This window comes from Camarhynchus parvulus, chromosome 22 (assembly GCF_901933205.1).
Source record: "Camarhynchus parvulus chromosome 22, STF_HiC, whole genome shotgun sequence".
NCBI classification, from domain to species: domain Eukaryota; kingdom Metazoa; phylum Chordata; class Aves; order Passeriformes; family Thraupidae; genus Camarhynchus; species Camarhynchus parvulus.
The window spans coordinates 4,359,149-4,381,757 of NC_044592.1; the positions used below are offsets into that span (position 1 = coordinate 4,359,149).

Consider the following 22,609-nt stretch of genomic DNA (forward strand, 5'->3'; position numbering starts at 1 on the left):
CGTGAACCATTTCCATCCGCACGGATTTCAGCGAGAATCCCACAGAGCCTCTCTCCAAATGCACCCATTTCACACCAAGGGCAAACAACAGCTCCCTCTGCCCTTCTCAAAACTGTTTTAGAGTCAGGTCTTTACGTTAAAAAGGAATTTCTTTGGGAAAATTTCTGTTCTTCTGCAAAGCCTGGGAGAAGAGCTTTGGTGGTACCACCAGGCCCTGGATGTGGAGGAGAAGAGCTCAGGGTGAGCAAGGAGAATCACATCCCTCAAGGAGCAGGGAGTTGAGCTTGGTGATCCTCCTGGGTCGCTTCCAACTTGAGGTGTTCCATGATTCCATGACTGAAATATTTGCAAAGGATTCAGAAAATCTTAATTTCATTCATCTTTCACACGTGACTTGGCAAATCATGGTTGTATTTGATATAGTCACAGCACTGCTAAATAAAAAAATATTGAAAACACACAAAGGCCAACAGGTGACTCTGATTTCAGTTCTCATCAATCCAAACAGCTCAGGGACACAGTGTGGAGAACACAGAAATGACTTTGCAAAAACATGTGCCACAATTAATGGTCCTTTTTGCGTTGGTGTGCAAATTTCAACAAAAAGTGAGCAGTGTGCGGGCAGAAATTGGTCTGGTTCATAGATAACAATGTCCACTTAAATCTCCCTGTTCTCCACAGACTTTCCAAAGTGCTCTTGTTTTGGCAGCGTGGCCAGAGCTCGCTGCCTGTCCCCGAGGGGTTCGGCACTCAAGATAAAGAGGCATTTCTGCTCGTGCTGCAGAGCTTTGCCTTGCAAGCACTGAGAGCTTTACCCAAGGACTGAACCACTGCCCTGCTGGGTTTTCTGGACTCTGCTTTTTGTCTGAGCACATCCATTGATTTGCTGCCCCATCTCTGCAATTTTCTTCCTTTGTCATTTGCCCAAATCTATCACAAACAGCCACAACAATGAGAACCATGCTCAAGGCATGCCTGTTTTAAATTCATCCTCTAGGTTTTTATTTAAATATCAATATTTTTGTGAAAATCATGTGCAGGGTGGCTGTCATGGAGGCAGACATCAACATTGTATTTTAACTTAATTTTATTCAATTTTTCTTCTTCTGAACATGGGAAACCTGATGCTAGAGGAAAAGGGTGTTACTGAGGTTACTGCTACACCACAGTAGATATTTGAGCTTAGCAAGATTAATTTAGACCTCACTGTGGAGTTCATGGCTATCTAGAAATCCTCCATAGCTTCATCAAATCTGATCTTTGCATATTTTGGCTTTCCAGAGCTGAGCACAGAAATCTTGGGGAAATTTTGGAGCAGTTTGGTCTTTGGCTTCTGTTAATTAAGAGAAAAGTGAAGTCTTCTTTTTGGTGATGATTCATCACCAAATTAAGATCTTTACTTCCACAGGAAGTGAGGTTAACATTAAAACCCCTGAGAGCTGGCTTGGCCTTAACTCTTCAACTCACAGCCCAGCAGTGAGTCCTGTAAAGGAAAATTTTTGGGGCTGCTTGTCACAGCCAGTGACACAGGACATTCATCATGAGGGTGAAAATGCCTCCAGAGCATTTCCTTTTTTAATACTTCAATATTAATTTCAAAAATGCACCGATTTCATATATATATATATATGTATATATGCAGATATTATTCAATTAAAGAGATCATTGTAAGAGCTGCTCATCCACCAGAGTCTTCTTGCCTCAGTGGCTCATTAGGAGCACAATTCCTGCTCAGACATTCCAAGTGTTTTCACATTTCCGCTCTGGTTTTGATAAAAAGTCCTTGAACAATGGCAGAGTGCAGGGGTTGAACACAAAGCAGCTTGTGCTGGGTTTCCTGACTTATTCCATGTAGACCCTGCTGGGGATCTGCCAGATGAGGGATACCCAGAGAGCACATCTGAGAGAAAAGCAGCTCTGATATGAAAGCAGCTTCCTGTTTCCTTAAGCTGCAGGCTGATGATTTTAACACACTGATAATTATTTTTTCTGAGCTGAATTGTGTAACAGAAGAGATTTATTTCATGTCACTGAAATGGTTTCTCCTTTTCCCCCCTCCACATGCATTACAATTTGCAGTATCCTAGAAAGAAGTTGCTTTCCAAGAAATCAATGTTAACTAGATCACCTGAGGTAGCTGAGGGAACATTAATAAGCCGAACCATTAATTAATTAAAAATTAATCTAATGACCCCATTTGATCAGCAGTAGGTGCTCATTGGGCAGCCTGGGTTGCAGAGAGGTCACAGAAAGGCCAAGGGACACACGAGATCCAGAGGGTGTGATGCTCCTCAGATGAATATGAAGTGGTTTTGAAGCATCCTCACCCTTCCTTAGCCTGGTTTTTGGGAGGGAGGAGCACCTGCCCTCAGCCAGGGGCTCGGAGCAGCCTCAGAGGGGGAACCTTTCCCAGGAGAAGGTGATCAGTGTTTGCTTCAGTGCCCCCCTGGGCTTTCTGGGCATGAATAGTTCCCCAGGGCATAAAAAGTCTGCCAGTTTCACAGTGTCACATCTAATTTCCCCACATGTGGGTTTTGGTTCAGCAGTCTATACCGTCAAAATTTCATTAGATTGTTACTGCATAGTAGGCTTCTTTTAAAATGTGAAAAATAAAAATGTTTCTCTGCTCCTTTTTTTAAATATTGTTTTTTCAGGAAATTTGGCTCAAGGCTGCTCCCTAATCAGGGACCTCAGTCACACCATTGCAGGGAAGGAGGAGAGGGATGCAAACGTGCTGTAGCAACCACAGCATGTGACTTGAGGTTTTCCAAAATACAGGGATGGAATTATTGCAAAAATGCCCCACAACGGTTCCTGTCAGGAGATAGCTGTGGCATGAGGTAACTGCTGGGTGTGAGATGGGAGATAAAGAGGAGTGTGACACTGACAGTGTGATGAGCTTGCAATGGAATAACTAAAATTAGTTTCCATTCCTGCATCTGCCCAAGTCCTTATTCCTGTACGCCTTGGTTCATGGCTGCTCTGGATTCCCTGTCCATAAATGGGCTCCTCCCAGGGGCTCTATCCCATTTCAGATGGCACTGGGAAATGAAAGGATGGTATTTATTGAAAGGGTGTGGGGGGAGAAACATGGCAGTGCATTACAGCCTGTGTGATCAAGGAAAAAATCAGGGAGAAGGAAAGGGAGAAGGCTGGGCAGCCACAAGGACAGGAATTCCTTAAACTGAGGGACAGCAGCTCCTCCTGACCCAGGGAATTCATGAACCTGTGAGAGAGCAGCTCCTCCTGACCCAGGGAATTCCTTTCCCTGTGTGCCACCAGCTCCTCCTGACCTGGAGCACCACTGGCTTCGTATGGGGACCCCACAAACCTGCAGGGCACACAAACTACCTGCAGTGCCTCTGGAAATTCCCTTTTCCCTCTCCTTCCATCCTGCTGAGGTGCAGAAGCTCCAGGGAGGGGCTCCATCCTCCTGCATTTGCTCCAGAGCAGCCTGGGCTGGCTGTGGGTCAGCAGCACAGGGACATCATGAGGAGAGGCTGTGAGCTCCACGCCAGTGCAGAGCCTGAGGAACTGAAACAGAAAGAAAAGAGCTGGAAGAAGTGGCTGGACATGGCCTTGCTGCCAGTGTCCTGTCAGTCACGTGCAGCAGAGGCCCTAGAGCTCCCAGCTCCTGGTGTCCTTGTCCTCCAGCAGATATTTGGAGGAGCTGCCACTTCATGACTGGGCTTTGCATTGGGAAATTTGTAGCACCCACCAAGTTCACTGCCAAGCCCATTTAATTATATAATTTATCATTATGTCATTTACAGGATGAGAAATGTCTCAAAATCTCTTGATTTGTCTCCCCTCCTGTGAGCTTGGTACATGCCTTGGTAAATATGGATGCAGTCTCTCATAATATTAGACATTTAATACCTGTTATGGTCACACAATTTGTTAATTCAGTCCCCAATTAATTCAAACCTGGTGAGACATGGTCAAAAATAAATCAATTCCTATTTGATATCTTCACACAGAGTGCTAATGAACAGAGAGGAGCTGCTGTTTAATCCCAGGGGTTTGGACTCTGCAGGCTTCTTATCACACTCCCTTCACAGAACAGTTTGACAGAAAAAGGTCAAGAGAAAGTTTTAATTTTACATTTTTGAAATTCTTCCTCTCATCACGCAGTTGTTTTGTGGTGCTTTGGTATTCATGTGGGTGTCAAACTCCAGGGAACTCTCTGAGCAGCTCAGTGACACTGACACAAACAAGATTGCAGAACAAAACCTTTCAGGAGCCTCCCAGACTTGTCCCCTCTCCTTGTCAGCTCCATGTCCAAGCAGGTTTTTTGAGGGATACCATTCTTTTCCTTAATCAGAGCTCCATTTAAAGCTCTAAATGAACAAAATTCTTGGGAATAATCTCTAAATTTTGTCCTTGGGTTTGAGAACTGAGGATCCAAATCTTCAACCATGGGGGAAAAAACCAGGCTCGGGTCAGCAGAAATTGTTTTGCTGACAATTTTGATTAATAACATGGAATTATTAAACTGACAACTTGAGTGCTAAGCAGAGATGGAATATTTTCTGGCAGTGTTAGCTGATATCTCAGCATGAGATATTAATGACTAAGTCAACAGCTTGTAATCACATCAGCAAAACACAAGGAAAAATTAGACAAGCATGTCTAATATTTGCTCTGTTTATTTAATGTTAGGGCTGGAATCAGAAAGGGAAAGCAAATTGTGCATAGCAGTAGAGAAGATTGATTCATTAAAAAATACTTTTTAAAAGTGTAGCCTTAAAAATTCAAAGATGAAAGTGTATTATATTCTAGTTTTTGTAACTCAACAACTGAAGCACTGATTCCTCTCTGAATTTCACCAGCATATCCAAATTCTTTTTTTTTCAGAACCTGTTAAAATACAACTCACAAGAGGCAAAGCAAAGAGGGTCCAGTGGCAGCAGCTCCTCAGATGTCCTTACAAAATTGGGAATTTCATGGATCCATGGCTTGGTTTGTGAGGAGCTGTCACAGCAGCCTGATTTGATCATCAGTTCTCATCCCAGCAATTACAAACTGATTTTTAAAAGATGTTTTCTCCTCTTTCAGCGCTGCTGCAAAAGGATTGACTTTGTGCAACATTTGGTTTTCTACCCAGCAAAAAACAGCTGGAGCAACCTTGAGTAGGTCTGAATCACCATCCTCTCCTGGCACACGCCCTCAGAAAATTAAATAAAGTGGGAACTGCCTCGTGGTCAGCTGCAAAAAAGGGCAGAGAAAAGGAATGGCAGGAGTGAGAGAGGCAATAACCCAGCAGAGGATGTGGCCATGCAGTGTCTCATTATATAATAGAATGTATAAAAGTATATAAATAGAAATATATTTATAAATATAAAAATATCATTAATTACTAATATTAATGTAATCATTAATGTTATATTAATTATAAATATAATATTTATATTTTATATTATAGTATATTTTTATGTTTTATGTTTTTATAAATATATCTAAATATGTAAGAGAGAAATATGAAAATCATTAAGAAATCAAAAAATAGTTCAGTTAATCACCAAATGGGGTGTAATTACCAGTGAAAAGAAACATCCCACTGGACCTCAAACCTGAAGGAATGAATTCTAATGCTTTGTATCCCAACTCAGATTTTGCTTCCCGGGGAACAGGGTGAGAGGATTGAATCTGTTTTGTTTTTGAGCCGTGGTTGGCTGCAGTCGGTGTTTTTAGCCCATCTCACGGGTCCCGAGGGCCGAGGTTGCTGTCACCATTTGCCATCTAGTGGACAATGGAAATCTCTCTGCAGTGGCAAGGAATAATTGCACCAGGACTGGGGTGTATTCCTTGGAAATCTGGCCTGGCTCATGGGCCAGGACATCCACAGATACTCCCTGAGGCACAGCCAGACACTCCCACTGAGCTCCCCAGAGTGTCCCTTCCAGCTCAGAATATTCTCTGATCTTCCACATCAAATCAATTCCCTGCTTTGTACGGAACAAGCCTGGCTAGGAAGTTAGATAATGTGATAGTGTGATAGATAAAGTTAGATAATAACCAGGATGTGCTATTTGGTGGAGAGGGGCTCTTAGGAACATCAGGTAATTTTCAAGACACTGAATCTCATCCTGACCCTTCCTCCCTCTCCAGGCTCTTCCAGCCAATGTGTTTTTAGGCTCTAAGCTCGTGCACTGGCTCTCTTTTCATTTTGGTGACAGCTCTGGGTCCCAGAGGCAGCAGGGCAGCCCTGCCCCTCTCCTGTGCAGATTCCCAGGGCTGTGCTGCTCTCAGTTTGTGCTCAGTGCCAAGGAGCTCCACCTTGTCCAGCTGCACCTTGACCTTGGGCGGTTATCGGGACGAGCCGTGGGCTTTGTGCGCTGAGAACACAACTCCACCATTGTTCCTGGGATTGGCTGCTGGGCTCTGGGTGCCTCCCATGGAAACCACTGGGAATTTTCCATCCATTCCCCTGGAAAACCTCACAGTGCAAGAAGAATCCCAATGGATCAGAATGCACAAAGATCCTCTACCAGCAAGGGACCCCCAGAGATACTGATACCTGATGAGCTCCAGGCCAGCAGGTGTTTCACATCAGACAGAGCATCTCTAGGTTAGCTGATTGATAGAATTAAAGGTTTAATATGTAAATATATTAATTATATTAATAAGCTTTTGGCCCCTCATGGCAAGAAGGGCACTGGGAGCATGGAGCATGTCTGGAGACTGGAATGGAGCTGGGAAGAGGCTGGAGCCCCAGGAGGGGCTGAGGGGGCTGGGAAGGGGCTCAGAGGGAGAAAAGGGGCATCAGGGGGGCCCCTGTGGCTCTGCACAGCTCCTGACAGGAGGGGACAGCTGGCGGGGTCGGGCTGTGCTCCAGGGAACAGGGACAGGAGGAGAGGGAACGGCCTCAGGCTGGGCCAGGGCAGGCTCGGGGTGGATTTTGAAGAAAGTTGCTCTTGTGAGGGTTGTAAAGCTCTGGCACAGCTGCCCAGGGCAGTGCTGGAGTCCCCATCCCTGGAAGTGCTCAAAAAACACCCAGATGTGGCACCTGGGGTGGTGGGCTGATGGTCACCATGGTGGTGGTGGTGGGTTGATGGTTGAACTTGAAGAACTTAAACCTAACTTGATGAACTTAAACTTTTCCAACCTTTAACAACTCCATGACTCTGAGATTTCCTTCACATCCTGAGCATTCAGAGCTGACAGAGGGTGGATTTAAAGGTTGACACTGTCAGACTGCAGTTACTTCAGGCAACAACTGGATCTGATCTTCAGGGATATTTTACCTGTTGCGGATTTTTACCTCTTTGGGCTTTCCCTGTAGTCCAATTTTAATATCAAGCACCTGCAAGATAAGAAAAACAGATTTGTTATAGTCCCAGACAGGTCCATAAAGTATATTGTAAACTGTGGCCTAGTCAACAAAGAATGAAATGGCAGGAAATAGCAAGGGCAAATACAACATCAATAAATAAAATATCAAACTTCTTTCTCCTGCCTAAGTCCTTTCCTCTGGTTTGTTCATTCTGGCTGTACATTCCTGTTTGCCCTGTGATTAGTTATTTTAAATCAAGAATAAATTTCTTTTGCTCTGCAGCCCTTTCTAGAATGATCTTTGTGGCTGTGGGTGATGCCAACAGGGAGGCTCAAGGGCTGTGAATTCAGAGCTGCAATTTGGGTACAGAGGGAAAACTTTACAGAGATTTTCTCTGGAAAACTGTGGGAATCAGAGCATGGCCACATGGGTTGTGTGGTTTATGGTTCTTCCTGTGCTTCCTCCTCTCTTGTTGGGGGCTGCACCCCAAGAGGAGCAGATAGTGAGGTATTGAGGCTGGTTTCAGGGTCCACAGAACACACAACAACCATTCCTGGATTTAATTAACAAAGTTTGACCCTCCAGAAACATTTTTTGGACCACCAAGAACCTGCAGCCTGTCATGAATGCAATTAATCTAAAAGAACAGCTTCACCATGTGATGAAATGCTCTTTTATTAAACAGCAGATGGTTTGACCAGGAGCCTGATTTGAAAATTACAGACTGCAGACCTGGGGCCATTTTCCTCCAGAGGAAGTTCTGGCCCTCTGGCAGCCACTCAAGGCTCCAATAAACAGTAAACACTCAATTTTCATCCCCAAAACACACAGCCCTTCCAGGCCCTGGAGGGAAGGCTGTGAGAGCTCAACCATTCCCTGGGATCTGCCCCAGAGCAGGCAGGGGGTCCCGTCCTGGATTTCCATCAGCTCCTGACACAAAGCACACCTGGGACACTCAGCTCTTTGTGCCATTGTGCGAAAGGAAAAATTTATTCCAAGGCACAAATCTCTTAGGGCTGGGACAGTGTCCTCTGCCCAGGCTGGAAAATCTCTGCACTCACTCAAAGTGCTGCAAATTTCCACGGGCCCTGTGGAATTCAAGCTGCTTTGCAAACGTGTGGAGCTGCTCCCTCCCTTTATCTTCATTCACCTGCTTGCTCCCTCCCCCAGCCTGCTACACAAGGTGAGCTGACACCTGGATGCTGATGCCAAAGTGAAGCTCTCCACTGGAAAAATCTATTCTGATTCTGTTTCTTCTCTTTATGAAGCACAAACCAATGCCTGGGCCATGCTGCAGCCCCAGCACAGGAATGGACCAAGGGGGAAATTTGTCTTTTCTGCAGGGCAACTCACAAGGCCCACTGCCATTGTGTTCTGATTTTGGGCAGAAGAAACAGACAAAGCATTCTATTTATTTATTAAAGCTTCATATTTATTTGTATGTCATAGGCTTGTTATGCATCAAAGCTTTGCATAGGCAGGTTGAGCCTCATACCCAAGTTCTGTTCCAGCTGGAGAACATGGTTACCATCACTAAAACATGCAAAAAGGCATTTCCTTGCAACAGAAATGTCAATATTCATTTGCAATGAGTTCTTCACAGATTTTAAGGCCCAAAATGCTTGGAATGCCAGCACTGGCACAGCCGTCATCGTTTGCTGGTGCTAAAAAATCCCAAGAAAAGGAAGATGGTATCAGTATTTATATCAGTATATATCTCAGTATCAGAATCTCCTTACCAGATGAGATCCCTGTTTCCAGCTAGGAAAAGTCTCAAATACACAAATCTCAACCCCCAGTTTGCCCCTGTTCAAGACTTCTGTTTGTCTCAGAACTGTGCAGAACATTTGTGGTGCAGCTCGAGGAGAAGAAATGTCTGCACAGCTGCAGGGTAGCAGGGGGATTTGGGTTCAAAGGGGAGGAGGTGCCCTGGGGCAGGACCACAATGCCCTGGCCTGTGACTTACGTTCAGTGGCCACCAGCTCGTAGAGAGGCAGCCCCGTGCAGAGATTTTCAATGTGCTTCCCATAGAGAATCCAGTCCTTAAGATGCCCCAGCCTGGAGCTGCCAGCTTGGAACTGGGCCCACACATTATTGGGAGAGTATACATCCCTCATGGTCTGAGAAGAAAAGGTTAACCACCATCAGAAATGTAACTTTAGCTTCACTCTACTGGGATGCCCTTTGAGAAGGCTCCCAAACCCCAAATCACCTTCCTTTGCCTCACAAAAGAACATTAGATAAAGAAGCTTCATGCTTTTAAATAAAAAATTAATTTCAATCTATTCAGTAACAAAATTCACTAGATATTAATTGTGCCAACACAGCAAGTCTGAGCTGTATTGCTGCCATAATAATAAGTTATATTATTGGCACCAGGTTTTGCTGTAAATGTGCTACTGGGCCAGAACTGCAGTTCACCTCCAGGCAATACTTGCAGTGTCCTTCTGAAACCTCAGCCTGAATAAGGAAGTCAAAATCTGGTCAAAGTAAATTGATCTCTACTTTCTGTTCTGAAAAAAAAATAAATTTCAACCAATGTCAAGGTCAAATTATCAGCAGGACAATGAATAAAGGGAAAGTTCACCTGAACTTATATTGTGATCACCTGGAAATGGCCAAATGACATCAGTGCCGAGGACAGGGGATTGTATAGCTTGAGACACCTCAAGAACCCCCTGTAGAACTGCAGGGGGGCCATGATGGTTCCTTATCTTAAAAGAATGTTCTGCATGATATTCCCTTCACGCTGTGGCTTGTCAGAACAGCTCCATCATGGCTAGGAGAGCACAAGTCATTCCTGAGCTGCCTCGGGGGCAGAGTGGAGGTTCCCCCTCACAGCACACTGCTCCCACCCCTTCCTTCCCAGCACAGGGTTCCCCACAGTCACCTCTCTCTCAAAAGCCAGCCGTCCAATCTCTTGCAGGTCTGGGATGATTTCCTTCTTTATTTTCATGATAAAGCAGGCATTTCGTGAGAACAACCTGGTGGCAATATACCCCTGGGATGGAAAGAATGGAGGTTAAATCATCAGAAATTATTTAAATAATGCTGACATTAGCTGGTGCTCTCTACTCTTTGGGGCAATCCGGAAGGAACAGCAAGTGGCTGCAGAGGCTGCTGCTGTGGAATGAATGCAGTTCCTTTCTCTCCTTTGGGGAATGGAGCCAGCCTGTCCTGGTGCCTGTCCCTGAGACTGGAAGCATCATTTCTGACAGATTTCTGCTGCCCATGAGTGCTGGCAGCCCATCCCCACCTCCAGCACCACTGAGGTCAGGGACCTTCTTCACTTCCAGGAACTGCCACCACAAGTTTCATTACAAGTCTTTTAAACTGCCCCATTGTAAGGGTGAAGAAAGGAGGAGTAAAGGTGCTGGGAGTCCTCAAAGACACAGTGTTCAGGAACAAGATGCGGTGAGAATAGACTAAAATAATTTCTGATTTAAAAAAACTTCCTCAGGGGTTAATTTGAGGCGGATCCCTGGATTTACTCACATGTGTGTAGTCAAAAATGGTGTCAGAGGAGTAGATGCCGGAGCGGACGTGGACATCGACGATTTGCTCCTCGTTGTGGATGGTCATGGTGCCAGTGACATAGTTGCTGATGGGATCATGCAGCACAAAGGTCTTTGGTAAAAAGCACAAAATCAGTGTTCATCACCTGGCTTCCATCTTTAGCAGGGGCAACAACCCCCAATGCTTTATGCTCATGTAAATACCAAATCCCTTAAGAACCCTGGGTTCTCGGGATTTGGTATTTACTGCATGCTGGAGCAGTCTGAGGAGGCTCTTGAGATGGAGGTCAGTTATAAAACAGGCCCTCCTGCAGGCTGGGGAAAACCTGCATGGGACATCCCAGTCATTCTGGGCAGCAGGGACTGGCAGGAGACTGCTCCAGTCTCCAAATGTTTGATTGAGCTAAGGGGACTCTGTCCCCCTGGCTCGTCACTTTGCACCTGTACAGAACCTCTGGCAAAAGCTCTTTTTCTCTACACTTGACAATAAGCAACTTGTTGGTTTTAGTTTCTTCTGTGGTTTTCTTCCTGTTCTATTCCCCCTGTCCAGGATCCAACACACTTTAAATACCCATGTGCAGGACAAGGCTCATCCCTCTACTCACATTCAATGCAGAAGTCTGAGCCCAAAAGACTCCCAGGCAAATGAGGACTGCAGCCTGTAAAAGGAAGCAGAATTCTCACTCGTCAGAAACACCTGGCAGTGCCATAAAAACACCCAGTCCATCAACTGAGGGAAGGAGCTGGAGCATCAGTTTGAATATTAGCATATTAGCTGAAAACAACTACAGTTCCTCATTGTCAAGTTTTTGCTGTCAGGCTCTCCTTTGCCTGTAACTGAAAAAGCAGAATAACTTAACTGTGGCATTTCTGCAGTTTTCAGAAGTCCCTCCTTGATGCCATGTTACCTCTTGATTTGCCTCTATAACTACAATCATTAAATCATAACCAAACCTCACTTCTGAACTGTACCAAATTCTGCATGCTTTGCTCAAATGAGGCTTCCCCTGACTTTGCTGACCCAAGAAATGCAAGTTCTCCTCTTCCCACCCAAAGAAACAACCCAAAGATAGTATTATTGTACCACTCTATTGTACCACTTACTTGAGCATCTTCTTCTCTATCCTTTTGTTTTTAAAAGTGAGGAACTTACATTATTAAGTATTAAAAGTCCAACAGAAATGGAGATACTCACAAATGTCTTCATTTTTCTTTCAGATGAGAGCAAGAGGTGGCAGGAGGTAAGAACGCAAGGAAATCCCAGAGACCTTCAACTTTTATATCTTGCAGGAGGTGTGGGAAACACTTGACAGAACTTTCCTTCATGACTCGAACAAGCCCATATCTACATGTCGTAAGCCTCCTATCTGAATTTTGGGTTGGCACAGATAACCTGACCCAGATATATTTAAAGCACTCAGTAAGTCTCAGTAAATCAATCACTCTGCAAATGGCCATTATTCACTGGTTTAAACTTTAGTATTGCTGGTTTATTTTTTTAAATATTTAACAGGATATTGTCTAGAATTAAATGTCATTGGGAATAACACTGCTATTTATTCACACAAACTGCATTTTGTCTTCTGAAACACAATCCCTAACAGCCTGATTGATAGTCTGCAGAGAAATGCTGGGAAGAAACACCTGTGCCATGGTGGCCTCCATGGCAGCCAACAAACAGACCAATTCTTCAGCCATTTCTTTCATTGAAAATATTGGATGGAGCCCTGAGCCACCTGACAGTGGGTGGCATCCCTGTCCATGGCAGGGGCTGGAACTGGAGGATCTCTAAGGCCCCTTCCAACCCAAACCTTTGTGGGACTCCATGATCCCATTCCATTCTGTGTGCAGGGACTCCTGGCAAGAGGTGCTGCTCATTTCTGACCGGTCCCCGCCATGGGCAGAGCACATTTACTGAAAGGAGTGGCAGAGTTGGGAACAGCAGCTTCACAGTGCTTCACAGGACAGCCTGGGGCACCTCTGGCCTGCTCAGCTCACCAGGGAGTGACACCAAAACCCAGAGGTCCCGTGCTGTGCACAAGGTCACAAACAAAAGGAGCAGGACGGGGATTCCCCCCCTGAATTCCCACTGATTTCTGCATTTTGTGAGAATGCCAATGGCCATGATGTCGCCCTGAGAATGTTCTCTGGTGTTCCCAGGAGACTCTGACCTTGCCTGGACTCCTCCTCATCCGCTATCCTGCACCAGCCAGTGCTGGCACCTGGATGAATCACACTCTGCTTTCTGCTGGAAGGTCATAATCAAGGCTGGTTCCCTCCCAATAAAACAAGAACTCACACTAACAGCAAACACATTTCTGTAATTTCTCTTATCAGAAAAAAAGGAGAAGGAGATTGTAGAGAAATATCTCTCAGCAAACAGGCCTCAATGGAAAAAGAAAGAAAAAAAATTGCACACATTTGCTTTATGCCACCTAAGTCCACATGAGAAAACGTTATCTCAAGTGTAAAAAATCTGTGCTGCTAAGCAATATATCAGAAAACACATAAACAGATATAAAATTCTGCTAAACCCAGTTAGACTAATCAGGCTGATGTTGCACTCCTCTTGAAAGCTGGTTCTGTCCCTTCTCAAAAGATTCTTTAAGATTACAGGTATGTCAGAAATACTCAGAGAAGATTTCAACAGTCAAGTATTTCACAGCAGGACTCTAACAGGGCTCAGGCACCACAAGTTAAAAAAAAAGCTTAATTTAACTTTTCCTCAGTGATTATGCCTTCATGTAGTAATTTTGTTTGAAGAACACTTGAGAAGCAGCAGCTCCTGTTTCCCTCAGCATCCAAGCGCTGAGGCACTGTAAGGGCAGAGCAGCAGGGGAGATCAGCAGTTGTTTACTGAAGGAAAACTACAACAATAGCCATGATCTGCACCTTGCATTGCACTGACTGAACTCTGCTGATCCCATCAGACAAGCACAAAAACTAAAGGTTAATTTCTAAAAAGCATTTGCCTAATTAATGTGATTGTGACACAGCCCAAGCTGGTTGTCTCAGTCAAAGCCTTTGATATAATTCCAATAGGCAAGCCTTGCTTTTTGGAGACTTTTTGTCCACAGTTCATCACACATCTCCCAGGAACACCCCTGAAATCAACAGGTATGTGTTTAAACCCAAGCACCACAGTCACAGAGGCACCCTCCAAAGGAAGCTGAAGGAAGGAGCTGCCTAAGAAGGGTTTGAACCCGTCAGATTTCACCTTGGCCAGTCCTCAGGCAGAGTGAGGCTTAGCTTACAAAGCTGCGACTCGGGATACCTCGGTGAACCTTGCCATCTCAAATTTATGGTTCCTTTCTTAAATCAGCCCTTAGTCCATGATCAGGTGCTACTCTCCTGAAGAGGCTCTGTGAAGATTAAGGGCTGTGCCTGACAAGCAGAAAGTTAACATTTTGAACACAGCAAGATCACCACCCCCTTGGTCTGAAGGGTGCTTTTGGTCAGAGGCACAGCTTCAGGCTGAGTCCTTTGCCATACTGGCACAAAGCATCACTGCAAAGCATCACTGGGAATCTCTGCTCCACTTCTGATGATCATTGTTTTTCCTTTAAAAGTGACTGTTCAATACACTGAGCTTACCATGACCACTTTTCTCTCACCTCCCTGTATGCCATGCATTCAATCAGGCAGGTATCAAAGCCTCCTCTTATCAGAGCACTTCCCCAGGAAACTCGTCATACTTCTGTGAACACAGGGCACCTGCCAATAAGGCAAACCCATTTTCAGATTTAACTTTGGGATATTATGTATAAAAAGTAAGAGTACACATCAATTAGCAGCAGAGCTGGCCTGGACTACCATCCAAATGGAGTTCCCTGTAAGTATACCTATCACTTTCTCATAAAACTCTTAAGGCTGGGCAGCTTTTAAATGGTTTTGAGCTTTTCTTGGCACTGAGAGAACTCTTAGTGATTTCTGACAAAGTGAAAATGCCAAAGGGGTGGGGACTGCAGGGGAGAAATCTCCCATTTGGCAGGGATGGAACTCCACATGCTCAAACATGAAAGAGAGAAGTGCTCTGTTCCAGGGGTGACACACAATCTTGTCCACAGGGCAAGATTCTCTCCTTCACCACTCAGAGGCAAATCAACAGTCTCAGCAAGTCACATAAAGTTAGGGCTCAGCTGTTTGCTGAGAGTGTGACAGGAGAGACTTCAAGTGCAGGATGGTGACACTGAGGTATTTACAGCAGCCTGAAACTGGTGCAGGAAAAATTCCCAAGCATTACTTTTAAATACACTGAGTCCAACTTGGACCTTTTTCATCAAAATCCTCCTTTGAATGAGATAAAATCTGGGACCAATTCAATATTCAGAGGATTGTCTTCAAGACAATAATTGTTCACAACAGTTATCCCAAAAGAATTTTTCATCATAACAATAGGAAATCTCTCCAAAAGGTATCAGCAGTGGTTTGGACAAACCCGAGCACAGTAAACTTGTGAGTTGTTGAAACTCTATGACTTTATAAAGGGGTAACAAATGTTTGGTGTCCCAGTTTTCTGAAGTGCCTGTGCCTCCCTTTAGACTATTAGTCCTGTATTTGGAGGATGAGATCACTGTGAAGATGCTCAGGTGCCTTTGCTGCTGTGTTCCAGGCACAGAGCTGGAATGTGCACCCATATTCCAGCTCTTCACAACAGGTGCACATGGACATTTCTGACATCTGCTCCGTGTCTGACATCAAAAGCTCGAGGTGAAAAGCTCGCTCTTGCAAAGAAAATATTTCAGAGCACATTTTTTCCAATAAGTTACTGAACTGGGGCTGGGCAAGTTTTAGAACCCACTGTGTTTGAATGACCTTCTTGCCTGGGCAAGGTGCAGTGCTGGGGCTAAGAGCCATTTCTATGCATGTGTTCTGTGAAATCATCAACAAATAATTCTCCTGCATATTTCAATCCTCTTCAGCTGCACCCCACTGCAGAAAGTGCTGAGTCTGTACACACAGTAAACAGGAAGTCAAAATTATTTTAAGCCAGCAAATAATTTGATGTCTTGATGACCTTCACATGTTTTGAATTCCAAATGTTCATTTCAGATTGTGATTGCTTCTGTCTTTGGAGTTTTCCTGGCTCCTGCTCTTGCCAACCATGTAAGTATAGAGCTACACGCAGCTACTCACCACTGCCACAGGAACCACTGGCTTTAGCTCTTACCTCTGAGAAATGTGTTTCTGGAAGTGAAGCTGCTTTTTAAAGTCTGATATTTAGAAGAAAAATGCACTTTAATTTTTCAATGATAACTAAGAAATTATTTCCATGCTTGATGTATCAAGGGGGAAAAGACAGTTACCATACATGGAATCAGGGAAGTCTGTCTTGAGCTGAGCATAAACACAGAAAATAATGGTGTGGAGAGAAACAAATATCAACATGATTGATCTGACCACAAAATACAGTAGAATACGGTAAGCAATCTGGTGCCAGCAAGATCCTGCGGGGGAAAGAACAGTAAGGAATTATTTTGATTACTTAGAAAGTAAAGGCTTCCCATCTTCACTCTGAGCCAAGAAATCATCTCCCCTTTAATCTCATCTCCAAGAGCAGTGATTTCCCAAAACACGGCTACTGCAGCTAATGCTTTATGGAGAGAAACACTGCTGGGAATCCGGGAAGCTAAATCCTTACCTCTTTTAATCTTTTCCAAAAATCAGAACATGGAGAACAACTTTAATGGGCAGCCCAGTGAAAACTCAATCTACTCTGGGATCAGGGTCAGCACCAACCCAAGGGATGGGTCTGAGGCCTGGAAAACCATCTGGGACTTCGAGGCTGTAAGTAGCTGCCACCGTGGCACAAGAAAAATGGCAAAAGAGACAAACGTTTTCTAAAAACCACCAAAGTTTCAACAAAATTTCATTGTATTTTAGAGGGCATGCTTGAAAATGTGCTCCTTCAGCCTTGGGATTGTTTCTGCTGGCCACTGTGTGCTGCATTTTCTTTTCAGCAGCAAATTCCTTCACCTGCCCTCAGCAGGAGAACACAGCATACACGTGGCATTACTGGAGGAGGCAATTTACCTTTTACCAAAGTCTCTTGTCAGCCTCCATGACACATTTACCTAAACAGTATAATTGAAAGGATCAATATTTTTCTTTCCCCATGACCATTTGCGCTGTAGGAAGCCTTTCTTTCAACCAGTGCCTCTCTCTAGCAACGCACTTCTCTTTCCCTGTATATTGTTTGCAGCAAAAAGGGGTTTTTGTTTAACAGGGCTACGTTGCAACCAAGGTGTTTTCAAAGAACACCTGCATCATTGCTACAACCAGCAAGAGGTTTTGGCTTGGCAAACCCTTTCCTACACCACCTCCAGGAGACAAGGTAGGATGGTGGTTGAAAGTGGGGCAAAAGATTTTCAGTGAAAAGCACTTGTTCCTACACACACAGGAGAAAAGACTCCAAGAACTGAAGAGAACTTTTTCAGCAGGGCTGAGTCGCTCTAAAAGCTCCTTCAAAAGTTGCATTGCCCAGGAACAACTCCAATTACTGTTCAGCCTGGCCTTGAACACTTCCAGGGATGAGGCAGCCACAGCTTCTCTGGGCAACGTGTGCCAGGGCCTTCCCACCCTCACAGGGAAGAATTTCTTCCCAGTATCCCATCTAAGCCTGCCCTCTGGCAGTGGGAAATCATTTCTCCTTGTCCTTTCACTCCAGACCCTTGTAAATAACCTTGCCCAGTCCTTCCTGTCGGCTCCTTCAGGCACTGGAAGGCCATGATAAGGTCACCTGAAACTTCTCCAGGATGAACAATCCAAATCATCTCACGCTTTGCTCACAGCAGAGCTGCTCCATCCCTCTGACCTTGCTGGTGCCTCCTCTGGGCTCTCTCCAGCTGCTCCAGGTCCTTCCTGGGCCCCAGGGCTGGGGGCAGCTCGCAGATGGGTCTCACCTGAGCAGAGGGGCAGAATCCCCCTGGAGCTGCTGCCCACGCTGGGGTCAGCCCAGCACGTGGGGGGTTCCTGGGCTGTCAGTGCACGTTGGTGGGTCATGTCCAGCCTGTCACCCACCAGGCCCTTCTCGGCAGGGCTGCTCTTGACATTCATCGCCAGTTCTGAACTCCAGTTTTGGTTTTCCTAAATGCTGTTTTCTGGCTTTATTTCTCTGATGCTCAGGTACTTGGGCCTTACCAACTGCCACCCAGAGAGAATCGCTTCATTATCTCCAGGAACAAACTCCAAAGCTTGAGCCCGTATGGAAAACGCATCCAAGCCCTGTGCAGTGGAATTCCCTCCTACCTTGCTTACCCAGCTCCTGGTGAGTCTGCTACTGACAGCCCTGGAGTTCCAAAATGTGCACAGGTTAACAGGATTAACAAAACAAGATTCAAGAAAACATGAGCATGTCACTTACTGAGATCCTGTATTTTCTATGGCTTTTTATACATCCATGCACACACACCTCAGGAAAGGCAGGTCTGTCACTCTCCTGAGTGACCTGGAGCCCAGCCATTCTCAGGAAGGTGCTGGGCTCTAGCTCTTGACATCAATCTGGAATTTTTAGGCAACTAGTTGGAAGCATTTCAGCTACATTTTTACCTTCATATTTTCTCAGTCCAAATCTAATTGTTTTTTCCTTCTTCTTTCAGGATCAAACTTTTTAAGGGGATCAAACTTCTCATCAGGATGAAGTCTCTTGGAGTGAAATATTTCATGATTGAAATTTAATATTAATGAACTGCCTGTTTATTACTGTCGTTGCTCCTGACAAAGTTTGCAGAAGAAAATTCATAGAACTGTGTACCCATTAGTAAGATTTTTTTCCTTGATAACCTTCTCTTGATCATATTTTCAATCATTTATCTTTCTTCTGCTCTGTATGGAAGCTGTTGAGTCTCAGTAAAATTTATCATCAACCTACACTGGTCTGTGCTGTGTTTTTACAAACCCTTTGCAAAAGCAGAAGCAATTCCAAAGACAAATTGCAAAACTAATGTTCTTGCAAAATCCCAATTTTGGCATTTAAACCTCTTCCAGTACAACTTCTCAGGGAGAGTTCACATGATGCCTTGAGTAATTATTCATCAATACTAGAAGAAAACGGTGCTATACCTACTACAATGCCTGCAATACCGTCCCCAGGAGAGTAAAACACTGTCAGCAAGGTCCAGCTGCTTGCAAAACTGCTTTAACTTCATGCACTTAGGAGGAAAAATCTGCCAACAACTGTAAATTAATAAAGCCGGAAAGCTGTAAATGTCTCAGGGCTGCTTTGACAAGTCCACAGAGGCACAGATGCCTCAGCCCACACTGCCACATTTTAGTGGGTGCTATGGTGACCCGATAACGTACAGTATATTTTGGAAGGTAAAAAGGCTTTCACATATTTTGTCTAATGCAAAGCTTTTTATGTTCTTGTTTAAGCCCTAGGATATCTCCGGTCTTAAGTTTGATGTGAATTTTCAAAAGTAAATAGTACATGTTAGAAAAATACTAGAAACATATTTAATTTTTCACTGCAAATGGATTCCTATTTGATAACTATCAGGCTCCAGGAGGTCAAGTGGTTCAGAAGTACAATCCCCATGTTTATCAAGTACACCAGGAAATAATTTTCAGGGACAAATGACAGGGAAACAAATGACAAAATAATTTTATTGCACACTCAGCATTTCTACTGTGATTTCTGAAAACATATAAAAGGTGGAGGGTTCACACTGCTCTTTCTACCTGCAGGAGCATCAGCTCTGCAGTCAGGATGCATCTCTCTGTAAGTATGCATGCTTTGCTTCCTTATGAACTGAAACTTTGATTCAAACCCATTCCTTTATCTCTCAGAACGGCTCCTGCCTCTCTGGAGCACTGAGGCTTTCTCTGGGGACGTTGTGCTCCTCCAGAAGGAGCAGCTCAGCCCCTGAGGTAAAGCAAGGGTTCCTCCCTTTGGGGGCACTGATGCAATCCCAGGTTGAAAGCAAAAAGGATCCAAGAAGGACCCTTGAACATCAGATTAGGAAAAGGGAAGGAGGACTCCCATGACCAGATTTGTCAGCCAGAGCTGCAGTTACATTTTGTATTTGGTTTCTATTTCAGATTTGGACGGCAGTCCTTCTTGGACTCGTCCTGACTCCAGCCCTTGCTGATTACGTGAGTATAAATGAACAATTTCCACATGCATGGCTACTCTGCCTCTATTCCCTGCTTCATGAAATCTCCTTGATTCTTTCTCCAGCACTTTGAAGTCTTCTCAAACAGATGAAACTCTAAAGGAACCAAATCACAGGTGTCAGATGCAGCAATGATTCATGGAATCCTTGAAAAGAATTCTTACAGCTACTGCCCAATGCCAATGCCTTGATTCTGGGTCTATTTGAAAATACTGAGACCACTTCTGGCTCTTAGAGGGGGAGACAGAACTTTTTCTATTGTAGCAAGGGTTTTTTTTAAAAGCAAGGGAGACAACACTGACTAATGTTACCATCTAAAAGTGCTCCATTTGGTTTTCCAGTCTCAGCAGACAAAAGGAAACCAGCAAATCATCTTTGGTGGAGACTCTCAAATCACTATCACTGGTATCTCACAAGGCGTGAAGCTCAATAGTCAAACAAGGGTGGCAATCATCGAGCAAAAGAGCCAAACTTTATCATGGAAAACCATCTGGAACTACAACAGGGTGAGTGGATGGGAGTGGGATTGTTAAAAAGGTGACCCAGGGATGGGGCTTGTTTCTGTATTCTGATCATCTGAAGTAAACGACATGGGGTAGAAACTCTTGGTATTTGTTACTGCTTCCATCCCGACATTGCAACCTCAACAGTTGGAGAAACTGAGTTCTGAATGCTAAATACTTTTATTTTACAGGGTGTCATTGCAACCAAAGTCACGGAGCAGAACACCTGCTACATTTCCATCATGAACAGAACTGACATACCCAGTTTTAATAGTCTGGCCCGACTGGCGGCAGAGAGCAAGGTAAGAATCCAAAGGAGTAGCACGTTCCTGGCCCTGGAGTTTATTAACTCATTTCCCCTTCTGCTTCTTCTTTCTGGAGAGGATCAGGTTACGTCTAGTGGCAGGATTTCCCTTCACTCAACAGTAATGTAGATTGGAAATTTGTTATAAGAATGTTTTGCCAAAAGAAGAAAGGGGCTGCATTATTCCCTCACCCAGCCCCACTTACTCTGAGGATGTTGAGCTCTGAAGCTTGCTGGGCAAACCATGTGCTTTTGCTCCTGCCTTCAAGGCTTGCTAGTAGTCCCACAAGCCACAAGGGATTAAAAATTGTCCCTAATAGCAGCTGGGACTCAACCAGCCCCAAGTCATCCTCCCAGAACTAGGAATATCTCAAGCAGGAACCAGCTCCTGACACTGAGCTTGCTAAATGCTGTTTTTTGATGTTTAGAACCTGATTGGTGTTCTTGGAAGACCTACCAAGGAGATCACCTTTGTCACCAATGGACTGGTCAACAACCTCAACTCCTATGGATTAGAAATCTCAGCCATGTGCAGTGGACTCACCACCTACATGGCTTATGAAGTTCATGGTGAGTGAATTCATCGGAATACTGAGTGTTACTGACCTGGCCTTTTTGTCTCCTGGGGCATGACTCAGGCACAGATACTGCTCTTCCACTTTGGGCCAGAGAGAAACCAGTTCAGCAGATGCAGAAAGGGTTCAGCACCTTGGCAAATCGAGACTGGAACAGGGTGGGGTCACAGCCCCCATAAATGACACAAACGAAAACCTTACAGTGCCTTTCTGGGAAGCTTAATGAGTGTTTTGGCCCACACCTGAGCTGCCCTGTAATACCCAGTCAAGAAGAAGGGTTGTTCTAGGAACCATTGTTCTTCAGGTCAGAGCTTGCTAATCAGTTGACCCAGGCAGCCGTCCAAGCCTTGTGCTTCACAACACGAAATCAAATGGTTTCCTCCCCTGTAACTTTTCCCCTGGAGCAACGATCCCATTCCCCAGGGTTAATGAACGCTAGGCAGGATTCTTCCAGAACATCACAGCCCATGTGACTGGGCCCATGAATTGGCAGCAGCCTCGCCATGAAATGCCCAGCCATTGGGACTCTCAGGACAAAGTGCAACAGAGCCCAGATTTCTGCACAGGACATCCCAAAACATCTTCAAGATCAGGTCTTTGTGAGCATTCCTGGCTGAGCCACAGAGCCGGTGCTCTCTGAGGACTCCAAGAGAATCTGTCCCTCATACAGCTCAAACATTCCCAGAGCAGCAATTCTTCATACCTGTGTATGCCCTGAGCAACACCACTACCCTCCTGTAGAAGGGCAGCCAAGGTCATTAGAATTAGCTCATGGGGTTTTGTTTCATGCTTTCTTGTATAACAAGGACTCCAAGTGAATCTGGGATCCTGCATTACCCTCAATGTCTTGAGAGCTGTGGATCTGAGGTACTGCAACAGCAATGGCAATTGGAATGGCATTGGCAATGGCAATTGGAATGGCAATTGGAATGGCAATTTGAATGGCAATGGCAACTGGAATGGCAATTGGAATATCACTGGCAATTGGAATGGCAATTGGAATGGCAATGGACAGGTGAGAAAACCATAGCCCTTTACTTGTCATTAAGAAAATGGGGGGGATCCTGAGCTGCTGCCCAAAGCCAACCCTGATGCCCTTCTTGCCGGGCATCTCCTCTTTTGAGAGGTTCCTGCTTGAGGGTGCAGATGCTGAAAGAGAGCAATGGGTGAGCAGTGGTTTCCAAGCAAGGCCTTGAGTGTGGATTTCCTCTGGCCAGTGCTCCAGCATGCATCAACCTCTAAAGGCACCAGATTCCAGCTGTCTGATGCAGTAATGATTCACTGAATCTATGAAAAGAATTCTTATTGTCTCTGCCCACTGCC

The 22,609-nt window shown here is 44.8% G+C and overlaps 3 protein-coding genes across 3 annotated transcripts; 2 read left to right on the forward strand and 1 right to left on the reverse strand.

Moving 5' to 3' along the window:
- Positions 1 to 8,848: 8,848 nt before the first annotated feature.
- On the reverse strand, positions 8,849 to 14,083 carry LOC115912506 (gastrokine-2-like). The gene is made up of 6 exons (XM_030964089.1): positions 14,066 to 14,083; positions 11,397 to 11,450; positions 10,772 to 10,903; positions 10,167 to 10,277; positions 9,243 to 9,396; positions 8,849 to 8,940 (listed from the first exon to the last, which is right to left on the reverse strand). The coding sequence occupies exons 1-6, from the start codon at positions 14,081 to 14,083 to the stop codon at positions 8,849 to 8,851; spliced, it is 561 nt and encodes a 186-aa protein (XP_030819949.1).
- A 2,094-nt stretch (positions 14,084 to 16,177) lies between these two features.
- On the forward strand, positions 16,178 to 18,430 carry LOC115912507 (gastrokine-1-like). Its single transcript, XM_030964091.1, has 5 exons — positions 16,178 to 16,212; positions 16,347 to 16,578; positions 17,018 to 17,125; positions 17,917 to 18,058; positions 18,390 to 18,430. The coding sequence occupies exons 1-5, from the start codon at positions 16,178 to 16,180 to the stop codon at positions 18,428 to 18,430; spliced, it is 558 nt and encodes a 185-aa protein (XP_030819951.1).
- Positions 18,431 to 19,498: 1,068 nt separating this feature from the next.
- Positions 19,499 to 22,316, forward strand: LOC115912508. The gene is made up of 5 exons (XM_030964092.1): positions 19,499 to 19,510; positions 20,246 to 20,410; positions 20,599 to 20,709; positions 21,140 to 21,281; positions 22,093 to 22,316. Exons 1-5 carry the CDS (start codon positions 19,499 to 19,501, stop codon positions 22,314 to 22,316), a joined length of 654 nt encoding a protein of 217 aa, XP_030819952.1.
- The last annotated feature ends 293 nt before the right edge of the window (positions 22,317 to 22,609 follow it).

Coding starts and splice junctions, on each gene's coding strand:
- LOC115912506 (XM_030964089.1), bottom strand. Junction 10,904..11,396: donor CTCAGACTTCTGCATTGAAT/GTGAGTAGAGGG, acceptor TTTTTACCAAAG/ACCTTTGTGCTGCATGATCC. Junction 8,941..9,242: donor CGAGCTGGTGGCCACTGAAC/GTAAGTCACAGG, acceptor GGGATTTTTTAG/CACCAGCAAACGATGACGGC.
- LOC115912507 (XM_030964091.1), top strand. CDS start 16,178: ATGATTGATCTGACCACAAAATACAGTAGAATACG. Junction 16,579..17,017: donor CCATCTGGGACTTCGAGGCT/GTAAGTAGCTGC, acceptor TTTGTTTAACAG/GGCTACGTTGCAACCAAGGT. Junction 18,059..18,389: donor CCTTGCTTACCCAGCTCCTG/GTGAGTCTGCTA, acceptor TTCTTCTTTCAG/GATCAAACTTTTTAAGGGGA.
- LOC115912508 (XM_030964092.1), top strand. Junction 20,411..20,598: donor CCATCTGGAACTACAACAGG/GTGAGTGGATGG, acceptor TTTATTTTACAG/GGTGTCATTGCAACCAAAGT. Junction 20,710..21,139: donor GACTGGCGGCAGAGAGCAAG/GTAAGAATCCAA, acceptor TTTGATGTTTAG/AACCTGATTGGTGTTCTTGG.